Source organism: Schistocerca nitens, chromosome 1 (genome assembly GCF_023898315.1).
Source record: "Schistocerca nitens isolate TAMUIC-IGC-003100 chromosome 1, iqSchNite1.1, whole genome shotgun sequence".
Taxonomy (NCBI): domain Eukaryota; kingdom Metazoa; phylum Arthropoda; class Insecta; order Orthoptera; family Acrididae; genus Schistocerca; species Schistocerca nitens.
In genome coordinates, this window is record NC_064614.1 from 35,897,916 (window position 1) to 35,913,803 (window position 15,888).

Here is a 15,888-nt window from a genome sequence, read left to right on the forward strand (position 1 = left end):
AGGTGATCCCTGCATAGAGCTGGACACTGTGGGGTGAGGGCATGTAAGTGATGCCTTTATAGAGCTGGATCCTGTGGGGTGAGGGCATGTAGGTGATCGCTGCAAAGAGCTGGAACCTGTGAGGTGAGGGCATGTAAGTGATCCCTGCATAGAGCTGGATCCTGTGGGGTGAGGGCATGTAGGTGATCCCTTTATAGAGCTGGTTCCTGTGGGGTGAGGGCATGTAGGTGATCCCTGCATAGAGCTGGATCCTGCGGGGTGAGGGCATGTAAGTGATTCCTATATAGAGCTGGATCCTGTGGGGTGAGGGCATGTAGGTGATCTCTGTATAGAGCTGGATCCTGTGGGGTGAGGGCATGTAGGTTATCCCTGCATAGAGCTGGATCCTGCGGGGTGAGGGCATGTAAGTGATCCCTTTATAGAGCTGGATCCTGTGGGGAGAGGGCATGTAGGTGATCCCTGCTTAGAGCTGGATCCTGTGGGGTGAGGGCATGTAGGTGATCCCTGCATAGAGCTGGATCCTGTGGGGTGAGGGCATGTAAGTGATTCCTTTATAGAGCTGGATCCTGTGGGGTGAGGGCATGTAAGTGATCCCTTTATGGAATTGGATCCTGTGGGGTGAGGGCATGTAGGTGATCCCCGCATAGAGCTGGATCCTGTGGGGTGAGGGCATGTAAGTGATCCCTTTATAGAGCTGGATCCTGTGGGGTGAGGGCATGTAGGTGATCCCTTTAAAGAGCTGGATCCTGTGGGGTGAGGGCATGTAGGTGATCCCTGCATAGAGCTGGATCCTGTGGGGTGAGGGCATGTAGGTGAACCCTGCATAGAGCTGGATCCTGTGGGGTGAGTGCATGTAAGTGATCCCTTTATAGAGCTGGATCCTGTGGGGTGAGGGCATGTGGGTGATCCCTGCATAGAGCTGGATCGTGTGGGGTGAGGGCATGTAAGTGACCCCTTTATAGAGCTGGATCCTGTGGGGTGAGGGCTTGTAGGTGATCCCTGCATAGAGCTGGATCCTGTAGGGTGAGGGCATGTAAGTGATCCCTTTATAGAGCTGGATCCTGTGGAGTGAGGGCATGTAGGTGATCCCTGCATAGAGCTGGATCCTGTGGGGTGAGGGCATGTAAGTTATCCCTTTATAGAGCTGTATCCTGTGGGGTGAGGGCATGTAAGTGATCCCTTTGTAGAGCTGTATCCTGTGGGGTGAGGGCATGTAGGTGATCATTGCATAGAGCTGTATCCTGTGGGGTGAGGGCATGTAAGTGATCCCTTTATAGAGCTGGATCCTGTGGGGTGAGGGCATGTAGGTGGTCCCTTTATAGAGCTGGATCCTGTGGGGTGAGGGCATGTAGGTGATCCCTGCATATAGCTGGATCCTGTGGTGTGAGGGCATGTAAGTGATCCCTTTATAGAGCTGGATCCTGTGGGGTGAGGGCATGTGGGTGATCCCTGCATTGAGCTGGATCGTGTGGGGTGAGGGCATGTAAGTGATCCCTTTATAGAGCTGGATCCTGTGGGGTGAGGGCATGTAGGTGGTCCCTTTATAGAGCTGGATCCTGTGGGGTGAGGACATGTAGGTGATCCCTGTATAGAGCTGCATCCTGTGGGGTGTGGGCATGTAAGTGATCCCTTTATAGAGCTGGATCCTGTGGGGAGAGGGCATGCAGGTGATCCCTGCATAGAGCTGGATCCTGTGGGGTGAGGGCATGTAGGTGATCCCTGCATAGAGCTGGATCCTGTGGGGTGAGGGCATGCAAGTGATCCCTTTATAGAGCTGGATCCTGTAGGGTGAGGGCATGTAGGTGATCCCTGTATATAGCTGGATCCTGTGGGGTGAGGGCATGTAAGTGATCCCTTTATAGAGCTGGATCCTGTGGGGTGAGGGCATGTAGGTGATCCCTGCATGGAGTTGGATCCTGTGGGGTGAGGGCATGTAGGTGATCCCTGCATAGAGCTGGACACTGTGGGGTGAGGGCATGTAAGTGATGCCTTTATAGAGCTGGATCCTGTGGGGTGAGGGCATGTAGGTGATCGCTGCAAAGAGCTGGAACCTGTGAGGTGAGGGCATGTAAGTGATCCCTGCATAGAGCTGGATCCTGTGGGGTGAGGGCATGTAGGTGATCCCTTTATAGAGCTGGTTCCTGTGGGGTGAGGGCATGTAGGTGATCCCTGCATAGAGCTGGATCCTGCGGGGTGAGGGCATGTAAGTGATTCCTATATAGAGCTGGATCCTGTTGGGTGAGGGCATGTAGGTGATCTCTGTATAGAGCTGGATCCTGTGGGGTGAGGGCATGTAGGTTATCCCTGCATAGAGCTGGATCCTGCGGGGTGAGGGCATGTAAGTGATCCCTTTATAGAGCTGGATCCTGTGGGGAGAGGGCATGTAGGTGATCCCTGCATAGAGCTGGATCCTGTGGGGTGAGGGCATGTAGGTGATCCCTGCATAGAGCTGGATCCTGTGGGGTGAGGGCATGTAAGTGATTCCTTTATAGAGCTGGATCCTGTGGGGTGAGGGCATGTAAGTGATCCCTTTATGGAATTGGATCCTGTGGGGTGAGGGCATGTAGGTGATCCCCGCATAGAGCTGGATCCTGTGGGGTGAGGGCATGTAAGTGATCCCTTTATAGAGCTGGATCCTGTGGGGTGAGGGCATGTAGGTGATCCCTTTAAAGAGCTGGATCCTGTGGGGTGAGGGCATGTAGGTGATCCCTGCATAGAGCTGGATCCTGTGGGGTGAGGGCATGTAGGTGAACCCTGCATAGAGCTGGATCCTGTGGGGTGAGGGCATGTAAGTGATCCCTTTATAGAGCTGGATCCTGTGGGGTGAGGGCATGTGGGTGATCCCTGCATAGAGCTGGATCGTGTGGGGTGAGGGCATGTAAGTGACCCCTTTATAGAGCTGGATCCTGTGGGGTGAGGGCTTGTAGGTGATCCCTGCATAGAGCTGGATCCTGTAGGGTGAGGGCATGTAAGTGATCCCTTTATAGTGCTGGATCCTCTGGAGTGAGGGCATGTAGGTGATCCCTGCATAGAGCTGGATCCTGTGGGGTGAGGGCATGTAAGTTATCCCTTTATAGAGCTGTATCCTGTGGGGTGAGGGCATGTAAGTGATCCCTTTGTAGAGCTGTATCCTGTGGGGTGAGGGCATGTAGGTGATCATTGCATAGAGCTGTATCCTGTGGGGTGAGGGCATGTAAGTGATCCCTTTATAGAGCTGGATCCTGTGGGGTGAGGGCATGTAGGTGATCCCTGCATAGAGCTGGATCCTGTGGGGTGAGGGCATGTAAGTGATCCCTTTATAGAGTTGGATCCTGTGGGGTGAGGGCATGTAGGTGATCCCTGCATAGAGCTAGATCCTGTGGGGTGAGGGCATGTAAGTGATCCCTTTATAGAGCTGGATCCTGTGGGGTGAGGGCATGTGGGTGATCCCTGCATGGAGCTGGATCGTGTGGGGTGATGGCATGTAAGTGATCCATTTATAGAGCTGGATCCTGTGGGGTGAGGGCATGTAGGTGGTCCCTTTATAGAGCTGGATCCTGTGGGGTGAGGACATGTAGGTGATCCCTGTATAGAGCTGCATCCTGTGGGGTGAGGGCATGTAAGTGACCCCTTTATAGAGCTGGATCCTGTGGGGAGAGAGCATGTAGGTGATCCCTGCATAGAGCTGGATCCTGTGGGGTGAGGGCAAGTAGGTGATCCGTGCATAGAGCTGGATCCTGTGGGGTGAGGGCATGCAAGTGATCCCTTTATAGAGCTGGATCCTGTGGGGTGAGGGCATGTAGGTGATCCCTGTATATAGCTGGATCCTGTGGGGTGAGGGCATGTAAGTGATCCCTTTTTAGAGCTGGATCCTGTGGGGTGAGGGCATGTAGGTGATCCCTGCATAGAGCTGGATCCTGTGGGGTGAGGGCATGTAGGTGATCCCTGCATAGAGCTGGACACTGTGGGGTGAGGTCATGTAAGTGATGCCTTTATAGAGCTGGATCCTGTGGGGTGAGGGCATGTAGGTGATCCCTGCAAAGAGCTGGATCCTGTGAGGTGAGGGCATGTAAGTGATCCCTGCATAGAGCTGGATCCTGTGGGGTGAGGGCATGTAGGTGATCCCTTTATAGAGCTGGTTCCTGTGGGGTGAGGGCATGTAGGTGATCCCTGCATAGAGCTGGATCCTGCGGGGTGAGGGCATGTAAGCGATCCCTTTATAGAGCTGGATCCTGTGGGGTGAGGGCATGTAGGTGATCCCTGTATAGAGCTGGATCCTGTGGGGTGAGGGCATGTGGGTGATCCCTGCATAGAGCTGGATACTGCGGGGTGAGGGCATGTAAGTGATCCCTTTATGGAGCTGGATCCTGTGGTGAGAGGGCATGTAGGTGATCCCTGCATAGAGCTGGATCCTGTGGGGTGAGGGCATGTAGGTGATCCCTGCATAGAGCTGGATCCTGTGGGGTGAGGGCATGTAAGTGATTCCTTTATAGAGCTGGATCCTGTGGGGTGAGGGCATGTAAGTGATCCCTTTATAGAGCTGGATCCTGTGGGGTGAGGGCATGTGGGTGATCCCTGCATAGAGGTGGATCGTGTGGGGTGAGGGCATGTAAGTGATCCCTTTATAGAGCTGGATCCTGTGGGGTGAGGGTTTGTAGGTGATCCCTGCAAAGAGCTGGATCCTGTAGGGTGAGGGCATGTAAGTGATCCCTTTATAGAGCTGGATCCTGTGGAGTGAGGGCATGTAGGTGATCCCTGCATAGAGCTGGATCCTGTGGGGTGAGGGCATGTAAGTGATCCCTTTATAGAGCTGTATCCTGTGGGGTGAGGGCATGTAAGTGATCCCTTTATAGACCTGTATCCTGTGGGGTGAAGGCATGTAGGTGATCATTGCATAGAGCTGGATCCTGTGGGGTGAGTGCATGTCAGTGATCCCTTTATAGAGCTGGATCCTGTGGGGTGAGGGCATGTAGGTGATCCCTGCATAGAGCTGGATCCTGTGGGGAGAGGGCATGTAAGTGATCCCTTTATAGAGCTGGATCCTGTGGGGTGAGAGCATGTAAGTGATCCCTTTATAGAGCTGGATCCTGTGGGTTGAGGGCATGTAGGTGATCCCTGCATAGAGCTGGATCCTGTGGGGTGAGGGCATGTAGGTGATCCCTGCATAGAGCTGGATCCTGTGGGGTGAGGGCATGTAAGTGATCCCTTTATAGAGCTGGATCCTGTGGGGAGAGGGCATGTAGGTGATCACTGCATAGAGCTGGATCCTGTGGGGTGAGGGCATGTAGGTGATCCCTGCATAGAGCTGGATCCTGTGGGGTGAGGGCATGTAGGTGATCCCTGTATAGAGCTGGATCCTGGGGGGTGAGGGCATGTAAGTGATCCCTTTATAGAGCTGGATCCTGTGGGGTGAGGGCATGTAGGTGATCCCTGTATAGAGCTGGATCCTGTGGGGTGAGGGCATGTAAGTGATCCCTTTATAGAGCTGGATCCTGTGGGGTGGGGGCATGTAGGTGATCCCTGTATAGAGCTGGATCCTGAGGGGTGAGGGCATGTAAGTGATCCCTTTATACAGCTGGATCCTGTGGGATGAGGGCATGTACGTGATCCCTGCATAGAGCTGGATCCTGTGGGGTGAGGGCATGTAAGTGATCCCTTTATAGAGCTGGATCCTGTGCGGTGAGGGCATGTACGTGATCCCTGCATAGAGCTGGATCCTGTGGGGTGAGGGCATGTAGGTGATCCCTGCATAGAGCTGGATCCTGTGGGGTGAGGGCATGTAGGTGATCCCTGCATAGAGCTGGATCCTGTGGGGTGAGGGCATGTAAGTGATCCCTTTATAGAGCTGGATCCTGTGGGGTGAGGGCATGTAGGTAATCCCTGTATAGAGCTGGATCCTGTGGGGTGAGGGAATGTAAGTGATCCCCTTATAGAGCTGGATCCTGTGGGGTGAGGGCATGTAGGTGAGATTCCTGCATAGAGCTGGATCCTGTGGGGTGAGGGCATGCAGGTGATCCCTGCACAGAGCTGTATCCTGTCGGGTGAGGGCATGTAGGTGATCCTTGCATAGAGCTGGATCCTGTGGGGTGAGGGCATGTAAGTGATCCCTTTATAGATCAGGATCCTGTGGGGTGAGGGCATGTAGGTGATCCCTGCATAGAGCTGGATCCTGTGGGGTGAGGGCATGTACGTGATCCCTGCATAGAGCTGGATCCTGTGGGGTGAGGGCATGTAGGTGGTCCCTGTATAGAGCTGGATCGTGTGGGGTGAGGGCGTGTAAGTGATCCCTTTATAGAGCTGGATCCTGTGGGGTGAGGGTATCTAGGTGATCCCTGCATAGAGCTGGATCCTGGGGGGTGAGGGCATGTAGGTGATACCTGCATACAGCTGGATCCTGTGGGGTGAGTGCATGTAAGTGATCCCTTAATAAGGCTGGTTCCTGTGGGCTGAGGGCATGTAGGTGATCCCTGCATAGAGCTGGATCCTGTGGGGTGAGGGCATGTAAGTGATCCCTTTATAGAGCTGGTTCCTGTTGGGTGGGGGCATGTAGGTGATCACTGCATAGAGCTGGATCCTGTGGGGTGAGGGCATGTAAGTGATCCCTTTATAGAGCTGGATCCTGTGGGGTGAGGGCATGTAGATGATCCCTGTATAGAGCTGGATCCTGTGGGGTGAGGGCGTGTAGGTGATCCCTTTTTAGAGCTGGATCATGTGGCGTGAGGGAATATAGGTGATCCCTGCATAGAGCTGGATCCTGTGGGGTGAGGGCATGTAAGTGATCCCTTTATAGAGCTGGATCCTGTGGGGTGATGGCATGTAGATGATCCCTGCATAGAGATCCTGTGGGGTGAGGGCATGTAAGTGATCCCTTTATAGAGCTGGATCCTGTGGGATGAGGGCATGTAGGTGATCCCTGCATAGATCTGGATCCTGTGGGGTGAGGGCATGTAAGTGATCCCTTTATAGAGCTGGTTCCTGTGGGGTGAGGGCATGTGGGTGATCCCTGCATAGAGCTGGATCGTGTGGGGTGAGGGCATGTAAGTGATCCCTTTATAGAGCTTGATCCTGTGGGGTGAGGGCATGTAGGTGCTCCCTTTATAGAGCTGGATCCTGTGGGGTGAGGACATGTAGGTGATCCCTGTATAGAGCTGGATCCTGTGGGGTGAGGACATGTAAGTGATCCCTTTATAGAGCTGCATCCTGTGGGGTGAGGGCATGTAGGTGATCCCTGCATAGAGCTGGATCCTGTGGGGTGAGGGCATGTAGGTGATCCCTGCATAGAGCTGGATCCTGTGGGGTGAGGGCATATAAGTGATGCCTTTATAGATCTGGATCCTGTGGGGTGAGCGCATGTAGGTGATCCCTGCAAAGAGCTGGATCCTGTGGGGTGAGGGCATGTAAGTGATCCCTGCATAGAGCTGGATCCTGTGGGGTGAGGGCATGTAGGTAATCCCTTTATAGAGCTGGTTCCTGTGGGGTGAGGGCATGTAGGTGATCCCTGCATAGAGCTGGATCCTGCGGGGTGAGGGCATGTAAGTGATCCCTTTATAGAGCTGGATCCTGTGGGGTGAGGGCATGTAGGTGATCCCTGCATAGAGCTGGATCCTGTGGGGTGAGGGCATGTAAGTGATCCCTTTATAGAGCTGGATCCTGTGGGGTGAGGGCATGTAGGTGATCCCTGCATAGAGCTGGATCCTGTGGGATGAGGGCATGTAAGTGATCCCTTTATAGAGCTGGATCCTGTGGGGTGAGGGCATGTAGTTGATCCCTGTATAGAGCTGGATCCTGTGGGGTGAGGGCGTGTAAGTGATCCCTTTATAGAGCTGGATCCTGTGGGGTGATGGTATGTATGTGATCCCTCCATAGAGCTGGATCCTGTGGGGTGAGGGCATGTAAGTGATCCCTTTATAGAGCTGGATCCTGTGGGGTGAGGGCATGTAAGTGATGCCTTTCTAGAGCTGGATCCTGTGGGGTGAGGGCATGTAGGTGATCCCTGCAAAGAGCTGGATCCTGTGGGGTGAGGGCATGTAGGTGATCCCTTTATAGAGCTGGATCCTGTGGGGTGAGGGCATGTAGATGATCCCTCCATAGAGCTGGTTCCTGTGGGGTGAGGGCGTGTAGGTGATCCCTTTATAGAGCTGGATCATGTGGCGTGAGGGAATATAGGTGATCCCTGCATAGAGCTGAATCCTGTGGGGTGAGGGCATGTAAGTGATCCCTTTATAGAGCTGGATCCTGTGGGGTGAGGGCATGTAGGTGATCCCTCCATAGAGCTGGATCCTGTGGGGTGAGGGCATGTAAGTGATCCCTTTATAGAGCTGGATCCTGTGGGGTGAGGGCATGTAGGTGATCCCTGCATATAGCTGGATCCTGTGGGGTGAGGGCATGTAAGTGATCCCTTTATAGAGCTGGATCCTGTGGGGTGAGGGCATGTGGGTGATCCCTGCATTGAGCTGGATCGTGTGGGGTGAGGGCATGTAAGTGATCCCTTTATAGAGCTGGATCCTGTGGGGTGAGGGCATGTAGGTGGTCCCTTTATAGAGCTGGATCCTGTGGGGTGAGGACATGTAGGTGATCCCTGTATAGAGCTGCATCCTGTGGGGTGTGGGCATGTAAGTGATCCCTTTATAGAGCTGGATCCTGTGGGGAGAGGGCATGCAGGTGATCCCTGCATAGAGCTGGATCCTGTGGGGTGAGGGCATGTAGGTGATCCCTGCATAGAGCTGGATCCTGTGGGGTGAGGGCATGCAAGTGATCCCTTTATAGAGCTGTATCCTGTAGGGTGAGGGCATGTAGGTGATCCCTGTATATAGCTGGATCCTGTGGGGTGAGGGCATGTAAGTGATCCCTTTATAGAGCTGGATGCTGTGGGGTGAGGGCATGTAGGTGATCCCTGCATAGAGCTGGATCCTGTGGGGTGAGGGCATGTAGGTGATCCCTGCATAGAGCTGGACACTGTGGGGAGAGGGCATGTAAGTGATGCCTTTATAGAGCTGGATCCTGTGGGGTGAGGGCATGTAGGTGATCCCTGCAAAGAGCTGAATCCTGTGAGGTGAGGGCATGTAAGTGATCCCTGCATAGAGCTGGATCCTGTGGGGTGAGGGCATGTAGGTGATCCCTTTATAGAGCTGGTTCCTGTGGGGTGAGGGCATGTAGGTGATCCCTGCATAGAGCTGGATCCTGCGGGGTGAGGGCATGTAAGTGATCCCTATATAGAGCTGGATCCTGTGGGGTGAGGGCATGTAGGTGATCTCTGTATAGAGCTGGATCCTGTGGGGTGAGGGCATGTAGGTTATCCCTGCATAGTGCTGGATCCTGCAGGGTGAGGGCATGTAAGTGATCCCTTTATAGAGCTGGATCCTGTGGGGAGAGGGCATGTAGGTGATCCCTGCATAGAGCTGGATCCTGTGGGGTGAGGGCATGTAGGTGATCCCTGCATAGAGCTGGATCCTGTGGGGTGAGGGCATGTAAGTGATTCCTTTATAGAATTGGATCCTGTGGGTCGAGGGCATGTAAGTGTTCCCTTTATAGAGCTGGATCCTGTGGGGTGAGGGCATGTAGGTGATCCCCGCATAGAGCTGGATCCTGTGGGGTGAGGGCATGTAAGTGATCCCTTTATAGAGCTGGATCCTGTGGGGTGAGGGCATGTAGGTGATCCCTTTAAAGAGCTGGATCCTGTGGGGTGAGGGCATGTAGGTGATCCCTGCATAGAGCTGGATCCTGTGGGGTGAGGGCATGTAGGTGGACCCTGCATAGAGCTGGATCCTGTGGGGTGAGGGCATGTAAGTGATCCCTTTATAGAGCTGGATCCTGTGGGGTGAGGGCATGTGGGTGATCCCTGCATAGAGCTGGATCGTGTGGGGTGAGGGCATGTAAGTGACCCCTTTTTAGAGCTGGATCCTGTGGGGTGAGGGCATGTAGGTGATCCCTGTATATAGCTGGATCCTGTGGGGTGAGGGCATGTAAGTGATCCCTTTATAGAGCTGGATGCTGTGGGGTGAGGGCATGTAGGTGATCCCTGCATAGAGCTGGATCCTGTGGGGTGAGGGCATGTAGGTGATCCCTGCATAGAGCTGGACACTGTGGGGAGAGGGCATGTAAGTGATGCCTTTATAGAGCTGGATCCTGTGGGGTGAGGGCATGTAGGTGATCCCTGCAAAGAGCTGAATCCTGTGAGGTGAGGGCATGTAAGTGATCCCTGCATAGAGCTGGATCCTGTGGGGTGAGGGCATGTAGGTGATCCCTTTATAGAGCTGGTTCCTGTGGGGTGAGGGCATGTAGGTGATCCCTGCATAGAGCTGGATCCTGCGGGGTGAGGGCATGTAAGTGATCCCTATATAGAGCTGGATCCTGTGGGGTGAGGGCATGTAGGTGATCTCTGTATAGAGCTGGATCCTGTGGGGTGAGGGCATGTAGGTTATCCCTGCATAGTGCTGGATCCTGCAGGGTGAGGGCATGTAAGTGATCCCTTTATAGAGCTGGATCCTGTGGGGAGAGGGCATGTAGGTGATCCCTGCATAGAGCTGGATCCTGTGGGGTGAGGGCATGTAGGTGATCCCTGCATAGAGCTGGATCCTGTGGGGTGAGGGCATGTAAGTGATTCCTTTATAGAATTGGATCCTGTGGGGTGAGGGCATGTAAGTGTTCCCTTTATAGAGCTGGATCCTGTGGGGTGAGGGCATGTAGGTGATCCCCGCATAGAGCTGGATCCTGTGGGGTGAGGGCATGTAAGTGATCCCTTTATAGAGCTGGATCCTGTGGGGTGAGGGCATGTAGGTGATCCCTTTAAAGAGCTGGATCCTGTGGGGTGAGGGCATGTAGGTGATCCCTGCATAGAGCTGGATCCTGTGGGGTGAGGGCATGTAGGTGGACCCTGCATAGAGCTGGATCCTGTGGGGTGAGGGCATGTAAGTGATCCCTTTATAGAGCTGGATCCTGTGGGGTGAGGGCATGTGGGTGATCCCTGCATAGAGCTGGATCGTGTGGGGTGAGGGCATGTAAGTGACCCCTTTTTAGAGCTGGATCCTGTGGGGTGAGGGCTTGTAGGTGATCCCTGCATAGAGCTGGATCCTGTAGGGTGAGGGCATGTAAGTGATCCCTTTATAGAGCTTGATCCTGTGGAGTGAGGGCATGTAGGTGATCCCTGCATAGAGCTGGATCCTGTGGGGTGAGGGCATGTAAGTTTTCCCTTTATAGAGCTGTATCCTGTGGGGTGAGGGCATGTAAGTGATCCCTTTGTAGAGCTGTATCCTGTGGGGTGAGGGCATGTAGGTGATCATTGCATAGAGCTGTATCATGTGGGGTGAGGGCATGTAAGTGATCCCTTTATAGAGCTGGATCCTGTGGGGTGAGGGCATGTAGGTGATCCCTGCATAGAGCTGGATCCTGTGGGGAGAGGGCATGTAAGTGATTCGTTTATAGAGCTGGATCCTGTGGGGTGAGAGCATGTAAGTGATCCCTTTATAGAGCTGGATCCTGTGGGTTGAGGGCATGTAGGTGATCCCTGCATAGAGCTGGATCCTGTGGGGTGAGGGCATGTAGGTGATCCCTGCATAGAACTGGATCCTGTGGGGTGAGGGCATGTAAGTGATCCCTTTATAGAGCTGGATCCTGTGGGGAGAGGGCATGTAGGTGATCACTGCATAGAGCTGGATCCTGTGGGGTGAGGGCATGTAGGTGATCCCTGCATAGAGCTGGATCCTGTGGGGTGAGGGCATGTAGGTGATCCCTGTATAGAGCTGGATCCTGCGGGGTGAGGGCATGTAAGTGATCCCTTTATAGAGCTAGATCCTGTGATGTGAGTGCATGTATGTGATCCCTGTATAGAGCTGGATCCTGTGGGGTGAGGGCATGTAAGTTATCCCTGCATAGAGCTGGATCCTCTGGGGTGAGGGCATGTAAGTGATCCCTGCATAGAGCTGGATCCTGTGGGGTGAGGGCACTTAGGTGATCCCTGCATAGAGCTGGATCCTGTGGGGTGAGGGAATGTAAGTTATCCCTTTATAGAGCTGGAGCCTGTGGGGTGAGGGCATATAGGTGATCCCTGCATAGAGCTGGATCCTGTGGGGTTAGGGCATGTAGGTGATCCCTGCATAGAGCTGGATCCTGTGGGGTGAGGGCATGTACGTGATCCCTTTATAGAGCTGGATCCTGTGGGGTGAGGGCATGTAGGTGATCCCTGCATAGAGCTGGATCCTGTGGGGTGAGGGCATGTAGGTGATCCCTGCATAGAGCTGGATTCTGTGGGGCGAGGGCACGTAAGTGATCTCTTTATAGAACTGGATCCTGTGGGGTGAGGGCATGTAGGTGATCCCTGTATAGAGCTGGATCCTGTGGGGTGAGGGCATGTAAGAGAGCCCTTTATAGTGCTTGATCCTGTGGGGTGAGGGCATGTAGGTGATCCCTGCATAGCGCTGATCCTGTGGGGTGAGGGCATGTAAGTGAACCCTTTATAGAGCTGGATCCTGTGGGGTGAGGGCATGTAGGTGAAATCTGTATAGAGCTGGATCCTGTGGGGTGAGGGCATGTAAGTGATCCCTTTATAGAGCTGGACCCTGTGGGTTGAGGGCATGTAGGTGATCCCCGCATAGAGCTGGATCCTGTGGGGTGAGGGCATGTAAGTGATCCCTTTATAGAGCTGGATCCTGTGGGTTGAGGGCATGTAGGTTATCCCTGCATAGAACTGGATCCTGTGGGGTGAGGGCATGTAAGTAATCCCTTTATAGAGCTGGATCCTGTGGGCCGAGGGCATGTAGGTGATCCCTGCATAGAGCTGGATCCTGTGGGGTTAGGGCATGTAAGTGATCCCTTTATAGAGCTGGATCCTGTGGGGTGAGGGCATGTAGGTGGTCCCTGTATAGAGCTGGATCCTGAGGGGTGAGGGCATGTAAGTGATCCCTTTATACAGCTGGATCCTGTGGGGTGAGGGGATGTGGGTGATCCCTTTATAGAGCTGGATCCTGTGGGGTGAGGGCCTTCCCGAGACGAAGCAGTCCCTACCTGACGCTTCACTCACTGGTCATATTGCTGTGAGTTGAGCACACATTGGCTTTCCCGTGCTGACGAGGCACAGTTCTGCTGGACCGATTGTGGCGCAGTGTTTTGGAAGACAATCGTGTATTTCTGCCTAATAAATCTGTTACTGATAATGTTTGGCATTTCGAATGTAACTAAGACCTAACCACTGCATCCCACTCAGCTCTCTCCTGCCGACTGTAGGAGTCTTGAGACTCGACACCTGTAGTATGTACGTCAGCGTGTGGTATAATACTTTGCAACTCACTGTGCTTTTCATAAATCAAGCGAAATCGACTATGGACAACCAATGTATTACAAATCGATTGTCTCCCGTGGAAACTGTTTTGTTTTCTATAATCTAAATTGGATTTTGTAACACTTGATTAGATCATGATAACCGCCTTGAACTGCTGATAAAATCTTTATCCAACCAGTTTCGGTCGACTGACCATCATGAAATTCTTATAGGCATTTAGAGAATCATATTAGGCAATATAATAGCATTGACGTCATACGGTAAAAACATGAATTAATCTCTGTAGAAAGTTATTGTTTAAATAAAGATTATACCAGGAGCTGAAATTCTTCACGACATTTTTCAAATTTCTACGAGTTTTGGGCTACCACTCCATGCAAATACAGGAAAATTTCGTTCTGGTATAACATAACATACACTTCCGCTACTACATGATAATGCCTCAAATTTTCATATCAATCCTTTTACTTGTAATTACTTTATCAGCTTTCTCTTTTTGGTTTAAGGTTTCGCGATTGGTTTCTCTTGTAGAAATTATCCACAACTTTACTATCATGAACTGGAAATCAGAACCACCTCTTTTTTGAAACGACGTGATTTGTTCCTGTGTGCGATAGCTTTCGTCTACTAATCCAGTAAATTTTGATATGAGAACTCTGCTCATCTTAATTTCCGACTTATTTTAGAATACCAGTTTGAAGCAATTGATGTACCTCAGTCGAAGCAGGAAGTCAAAACACCTCGATGCTGACGACTACTTTCACTTAAAATACAAAGTTTTAGTTACTGTTCATTGATTAAAACATCGATAATAACGTATCACAATTTTCGTTATAGTTTATCCAGATAGAATTAAATTTTAGTTTTGCAACATTCTCAAGAACAGTGTTGATTACTACACATCACAAAAGCATCCTGTCTGTTTTTTTTTATATATTTCTAGTGACGTAGTATTTGTATGGTTTTAGGCCGTCCAACCTCTTACAACCCAGTTAAATCAGTAAGTTGTAAATATGATTTACGTGTAATCAGATTTGTGAGAGACTTGCAATGTTATTTAAATGCACTCACGTATTTACATAATTAGCCTCCAGAACTGATAAAAATTATATAAAACTCGAATCAAAACATGTATCGCAATTCTGATGAGGTGCTTGCGTGACGCCAATGGAATGAAATGAAAGCAGCAGCCTGAGCTGAAAGGGGAATGTAGCAATTGGGCAGTGATGGGTGTGCGGTTTTTGTGTTGAGAGCCTTGAAACATTACCCACAGCTATGGACGTGCGTAAGTTTTCAAGAAGGAGCTGTAAAATTCCGGGCCCAGCATAAACCAGGCAGAACTGATGGCGCGAGATAGTTTAGTTCATCAAACTACTGTTGTTTTTGTTTTGGAAGCCAAATAAACAAACGTCACACCCAATTCTGGTTTCTTAAGTGTAAAGTTCAAAGGTTATCTTAAATATAAAAATTCAACAGTAGATTTGCAACCCTAAACAGCTAACGGCAAAAAACTACGTGTATCTACAAAAGTAATCGATTTCTGAACCTACATCTACGTTACGAGTTGGGGTACCAATTAATGCCGCTTCTAATTAAATGTGTGAAATTCTCAGAAGTAGGAAAACGTTCACGGAAGAAGACAGTGGAACGTTCACAACAAAAGAGAAAGTCATTAATAATGTCCACTATGCAGAACACACCATCATCATAGGAAACGAACTACCTTTTCTTCAATGCATGATAAACCACCTGTTTATCACAGTGAAGAGTTAGGTCGAGCTATGAATCATTCAAAGACAGATATTCTCTAAATGGAAATCAAGTTTCATAGTAAAACTGTTGACTAAATGTCCTCCCTCAAATAGTTGGGGGACGTTATGGGCTACCAATATTACCCCAAGCGTGAGATAAACTCCGAAGTTGTGTGCGAGGAAACATTCATCAACACGATGAGACGGCCGCTGTGGTCGAGCGATTCTAGGCGCTTCAGTCCGGAACCGCTCGACTGCCACGATCGCAGGTTAGTATCCTGCCTAGGACATTGACGTGTGTGATGTCCTTAGGTTAGTTAGGTTTAAGTACTTCAGAGTCTAGGGGACTGATGACAGATGTACGTATATTCCCATGGTGCTTAGAGCCATTTGAACCATTTATTGAACACGAGGAACTTGTTCAACAGGTCAGTCAGCAACTGGACACGAGAACGTTACTATTCTCCTTCATGAATGTAGGGACATTGCATACAAGTTCTCAAAAACGAATTGAGGTCCCTGAGAAATGTACCGACGCATCATGCATATAATCAGGTTACTGATTACATCAAATGATGAGGTCCTTCATCAAATGAATAAGGAAAAAGTCGCACTACATATTATAAAGCAAAGAAACAATCAATACTTGAGACATTGAAAGAGAGTCCCAGTAAAAATGCAGTAGCTTCTTCACTCTCATTCTAAAAACCAAATATCTGTTCGTAAAAAATTATAATTACAAATTAACTCCGCCGCTTCTGTGGTTCCAAACAAAATACAGTTCTGTGAATTTAGCTTCACGTAACTCCCTGGAGTTGGAACAAAACACTGAAATGACAAACAACCGAAGAAAGCTCTTTTCCAACACAAAGTCTATTTTTCGGC

General features: G+C 51.1%; 6 protein-coding genes across 6 annotated transcripts; all 6 read right to left on the reverse strand.

The window, feature by feature from the left end:
• Positions 1–363: 363 nt before the first annotated feature.
• Positions 364–1,095, reverse strand: LOC126201890 (uncharacterized). Its single transcript, XM_049936820.1, has one exon. The coding sequence runs from the start codon at positions 1,093–1,095 to the stop codon at positions 364–366; it is 732 nt and encodes a 243-aa protein (XP_049792777.1).
• Positions 1,096–2,298: 1,203 nt separating this feature from the next.
• LOC126201906 (uncharacterized) lies at positions 2,299–3,030 on the reverse strand. Its single transcript, XM_049936821.1, has one exon. It carries the CDS (start codon positions 3,028–3,030, stop codon positions 2,299–2,301), a length of 732 nt encoding a protein of 243 aa, XP_049792778.1.
• A 126-nt stretch (positions 3,031–3,156) lies between these two features.
• LOC126201981 (collagen alpha-1(III) chain-like) lies at positions 3,157–3,930 on the reverse strand. Its single transcript, XM_049936827.1, has one exon. The coding sequence runs from the start codon at positions 3,928–3,930 to the stop codon at positions 3,157–3,159; it is 774 nt and encodes a 257-aa protein (XP_049792784.1).
• Positions 3,931–3,954: 24 nt separating this feature from the next.
• Positions 3,955–4,740, reverse strand: LOC126202134 (collagen alpha-5(IV) chain-like). Its single transcript, XM_049936839.1, has one exon. The coding sequence runs from the start codon at positions 4,738–4,740 to the stop codon at positions 3,955–3,957; it is 786 nt and encodes a 261-aa protein (XP_049792796.1).
• Positions 4,741–6,763: 2,023 nt separating this feature from the next.
• LOC126202212 (collagen alpha-1(I) chain-like) lies at positions 6,764–8,068 on the reverse strand. The gene has a single exon (XM_049936845.1). It carries the CDS (start codon positions 8,066–8,068, stop codon positions 6,764–6,766), a length of 1,305 nt encoding a protein of 434 aa, XP_049792802.1.
• Positions 8,069–8,122: 54 nt separating this feature from the next.
• Positions 8,123–9,148, reverse strand: LOC126202529 (uncharacterized). The gene has a single exon (XM_049936872.1). The coding sequence runs from the start codon at positions 9,146–9,148 to the stop codon at positions 8,123–8,125; it is 1,026 nt and encodes a 341-aa protein (XP_049792829.1).
• Between the last annotated feature and the right edge of the window lie 6,740 nt (positions 9,149–15,888).

Excerpts from the sequence above, each read along its gene's own strand:
- LOC126201890 (XM_049936820.1), bottom strand. The coding sequence starts at position 1,095 with ATGCAGGGATCACCTACATGCCCTCACTCCACAGGATCCAGCTCTATA.
- LOC126202134 (XM_049936839.1), bottom strand. The coding sequence starts at position 4,740 with ATGCAGGGATCACCTACATGCCCTCACTCCACAGGATCCAGCTCTATA.
- LOC126202529 (XM_049936872.1), bottom strand. The coding sequence starts at position 9,148 with ATGCAGGGATCACCTACATGCCCTCACCCCACAGGAACCAGCTCTATA.
- LOC126201981 (XM_049936827.1), bottom strand. The coding sequence starts at position 3,930 with ATGCAGGGATCACCTACATGCCCTCACCCCACAGGATCCAGCTCTATG.
- LOC126201906 (XM_049936821.1), bottom strand. The coding sequence starts at position 3,030 with ATGCAGGGATCACCTACATGCCCTCACTCCAGAGGATCCAGCACTATA.
- LOC126202212 (XM_049936845.1), bottom strand. The coding sequence starts at position 8,068 with ATGGAGGGATCATCTACATGCCCTCACCCCACAGGATCCAGCTCTATA.